Below are 3603 nucleotides of genomic sequence, written 5' to 3'. Positions count from 1 at the left end.
TGCGTTGGAGTTACTTTAAGAATAATTTTTATTTTTAAAAAATTAAAAATAAAAAATTGTATAAAGTTTTATTCAGTTTTATGAAAACTAAGTTATAGAAAGATCTATTTTTAGAAAATTGTCTTTTATTATTCTCTGAAAATTATTTTCTATTCTCTAAATTCTTCAGAACTATTTTTTAGAGTTACAAACCAAGCATGCACATACTCTCTAAGAACAATTTTATATTTTTTGAGTTCTTGAGAACTGTTTTAAGAGTTGCAAATTAAGCAAGTCCTATACCATTTTATAACTGTGGAGGGAAAAATCTCCCTTCAATGAGAACTGTACACGTCATCGCAATATAAATATCCATCACAAATGTCAGAGGCCCATCCTGCTCAAAGCCCAGTCTAAGCTCGTTGACAGCCCAAAATCATAAGACACAAGCCCAAGGTCACAGCTAATTGATCTCTGTAGCATTGCTCAAGCCCGAAACAAGAGATCCAGCCCGTTATCAATGTCACATGGATTAAGTTACTTACAACCCAAATCCACTGAAAGGAAATTAGTCCTATTAGAAGAAAGATATAGCAAAGAAAGAAACTACTGCACAAGAAAAATTATACAAAGGAAGGAGCTCTATTTGTAAAGAATTTCTGTAGGCAAAGAATTGGAGGACAAGCAATGCGAGTCCTACCATAATTCAACTAATCTTTTGTGTATAAATAGAGGCTCAGACCTCCAATAAAAAAGAAAAATCAATTCTACGCTTCTCTATACACTGTTTTTATTTACTCTTATTATTTTTTGAGTGAGTTGTTTTATTTTTCTCAATCATTATTGGTTGAGCGAAATTTTGCACCTACACTTTGGCGCCGTCTGTGGGAACTCGTATGCAAATATATCCCCACTCTTGTTTTTGTTTCACAGGTGAATCCTGCAACTACCATCCAGAATGTCGAACGGAGGATCTTCAACGGATCAACAGACGGAACTGATGCAGAAGATGCGTGAAGAGTTTCTACACCAGTTTGACGTACTTCGTCAGGTAAACGAAGCAAGCGTGGCTCAGATCGCCTTGCTTCAACAGCAGAATAACACTCTGCAAACGGCGTTGGCTCAGTTGGCACCACCGCCACCAGTGGGTGACATAGCAGCACCCCCTAGTCAGAATGTTCCTCCGATTACCGGACTTCCGCCTGATGGGGCTCCACCTAATATGGCACGACCCAATGAGGCTCAGCCGAATGAGGTTCAGCAACAACGGAGGGCAAGATCCAAGGCTGCGGCTTCAGATAACGTCCCTCGTCGCACACAGGATGAGCAAGTCGAATCCAGCCATAAGCTTACGGTGTGGTCCAATGGAATCCCAGATGGTGCTGGTGTTCAGGATGCCTTCGACGAGAAGAGACCCCTGAAGATTCAGACACCTGCCGAGATGGCTAGAGAACACAAAAATTCCTTGGTCAAAACTCCTTTCACTGATGATGTGTATCTAGTTGAGAGGCCCAAGAAATTTACCATGCCTTCTTTCACCCAGTTTGATGGAACAGGGGATCCTTCTCGGCACCTAGATCATTACGCTCAAAAGATGGCTTTGGATGATCGTAATGACCCTTGGATGTGCAGAGTTTTTCCTACCAGTTTGACAAGAGCAGCACTAGAGTGGTTCAGGAATAGACCGCATAAGTCCATCCTGGATTACGTAACTCTATGCACCATATTCCTGGCACAGTATTGCGGAAATAAAAAGCAAAAGAAGAGCATTGCCAGCCTCTTCACCGTAAGGCAAAAAAGGGGGGAAACATTGTAGGATTTCTTGTCAAGATTAAATATGGAAGCCTCAGAAATAGCGGATTGTCATCCCGCAACTGTTATAGAGACATTTAAACTCACGATGATTCAGGGGACGAAGTTCCACACTTCCTTAGTCAAGTATTCTCCTCCCGACATGCAGACTCTCAATGCCAGGGCCCAGATCTACATTCAGCTTGAGGAAAATATAGCCCACCGAGCGCAACACATCACCCTCGTGACAGTGGAAAACAAGCTTCGAGAAAGAATTCCAACTCTAAAGATTCAAAAAAGCCAACATTCCTCAACGCCAATCACCCAGGCACCTGAAAAAAGGCAAAGGGTAGAGGAAGGATTTACACCTCTCTAAACTACCTTGGCTCGGCTCTCCCAAGAGAATAAGATGAAGTTCACAACTCCGCAGCCAATAAAGCAACCCCTGGAGCAAAGGGACAAAAGCAAGCATTGCGCTTATCATCGAGACTATGGGCATTCAACCAATGATTGCAGATCCCTCAGGCGACAGGTGGAGAATATGATCACTAGAGGTGAGTTGACGGATTACCTCATGACAAAGGAGTATGCAAAGCCCCGCGAGGTCTATCCCCGCAAGGTGGAAGGTACGCAAGTAAAAGTCATCCATGCAATACATGGCAGGTCTGAAGATGATCAAGAGTCCGAGGAGGTATACAGATCCAGACTGAGGGCAACCCATAAGCTTAGGAAGATATCCTCGGTCAACGCTATCGCTTCGGGTAGCATCAGTATTGGATTCGGAGATGGCGACCTATCCAGAGTTCAACTCCCCCACGAGGATCCATTGGTCATCAGTCTTTTAGTGGCTAATTGTATGATCAGGAGGGTTTTGGTAGATCCAGGAAGTAACGCCAACATAATCACAAATACGGTCTTTGAGCAGTTAGAGATCCTGTCATCATCTATTCGACCTACCTCCAGCTCGTTGATGGGATTCGATGGCACAAGAGTAGATCCCCTTGGAGTAATAGACTTATCCGTAACCGCGGCGAAGAGGACTCTAAAGGAGAACTTTGTTTTAACAGAGATCCATCCTTCTTACAATCTCATCATGGGAAGAGGCTGGATACATCGGACGAGAAGAGTTCTGTCCACCCTTCACCAGGTGATGCGGTGCTTATCTCCGGACGGGAAAGAAGTAATTAATCTGTGGGGCGATCAAGTCGCAGCGAAGGAATGCTATATGTTGACACAAGTTGAAGCAAAGAGGGTGTCGACTCAACAGCAACCAGGTGTGGCTTCCAAAACTGGACCCAAATAGCAATTACAGAGCCCTCTGCCCAAGTATCTTAAGGTAGAAGAGGAAGAGGAAATTGCGAAGCCCACCGAGGAGACCCTTGAAGCCGTGGAAGTTTTCCTCAGCAACCCTCAGAAGGTTACTTATCTAGGCTTTTCCTCCGCGTCTGAAGAAAAGGAAGCGTTAATTGATGTTATCCAGAGCAATGCAGATGCTTTTGCGTAGGATCACTCGGACATGGTAGGGATCGATCCCTTAGTTTCCTGCCATAGTTTAAAGGTGGATCCGGAGTTCAAACCGGTTAAGCAGAAACACCGAAGGTTTGCCCCCGAACGCAATCACATTATAGCTGAAGAAGTGAGCAAATTGTTGCAAGCAGGTTTCATTCAAGAAGTGCAATATCCCCAGTGGTTGTCAAACATGGTAGTCGTACAAAAGAAGAATGGAAAGTGGAGGGTTTGTGTAGACTATACCAACCTTAACAAAGCCTGCCTAAAGATAGCTTCCCTCTGCCCAAGATAGATCAGATGGTTGATGCTACCACCGGCTACTAG

The 3603-nt window shown here is 43.9% G+C and overlaps 2 protein-coding genes across 2 annotated transcripts; both read left to right on the top strand.

Moving 5' to 3' along the window:
- The first annotated feature begins 937 nt into the window (after positions 1-937).
- Positions 938-1795, top strand: LOC132314039 (uncharacterized). The gene has a single exon (XM_059812960.1). The coding sequence runs from the start codon at positions 938-940 to the stop codon at positions 1793-1795; it is 858 nt and encodes a 285-aa protein (XP_059668943.1).
- A 384-nt stretch (positions 1796-2179) lies between these two features.
- On the top strand, positions 2180-3274 carry LOC132314038 (uncharacterized). The gene is made up of 2 exons (XM_059812959.1): positions 2180-3044; positions 3111-3274. The coding sequence occupies exons 1-2, from the start codon at positions 2180-2182 to the stop codon at positions 3272-3274; spliced, it is 1029 nt and encodes a 342-aa protein (XP_059668942.1).
- The last annotated feature ends 329 nt before the right edge of the window (positions 3275-3603 follow it).

The sequence above is a fragment of the Cornus florida genome, unplaced genomic scaffold (genome assembly GCF_030987335.1).
Source record: "Cornus florida cultivar Cherokee Brave unplaced genomic scaffold, ASM3098733v1 CherokeeBrave_3.0.0_Hap2_Chr06, whole genome shotgun sequence".
In the NCBI taxonomy this organism is placed as follows: Eukaryota; Viridiplantae; Streptophyta; class Magnoliopsida; order Cornales; family Cornaceae; genus Cornus; species Cornus florida.
This window is presented reverse-complemented; position numbering and strand designations above follow the sequence as displayed.

Bases quoted from the DNA above. Each gene is read 5' to 3' on its own strand.
- LOC132314039 (XM_059812960.1), top strand. From the start codon at position 938: ATGTCGAACGGAGGATCTTCAACGGATCAACAGACGGAACTGATGCAG.
- LOC132314038 (XM_059812959.1), top strand. From the start codon at position 2,180: ATGAAGTTCACAACTCCGCAGCCAATAAAGCAACCCCTGGAGCAAAGG. The intron at 3,045-3,110 runs GTGTGGCTTCCA...ATCTTAAGGTAG, and splicing joins GTCGACTCAACAGCAACCAG to AAGAGGAAGAGGAAATTGCG.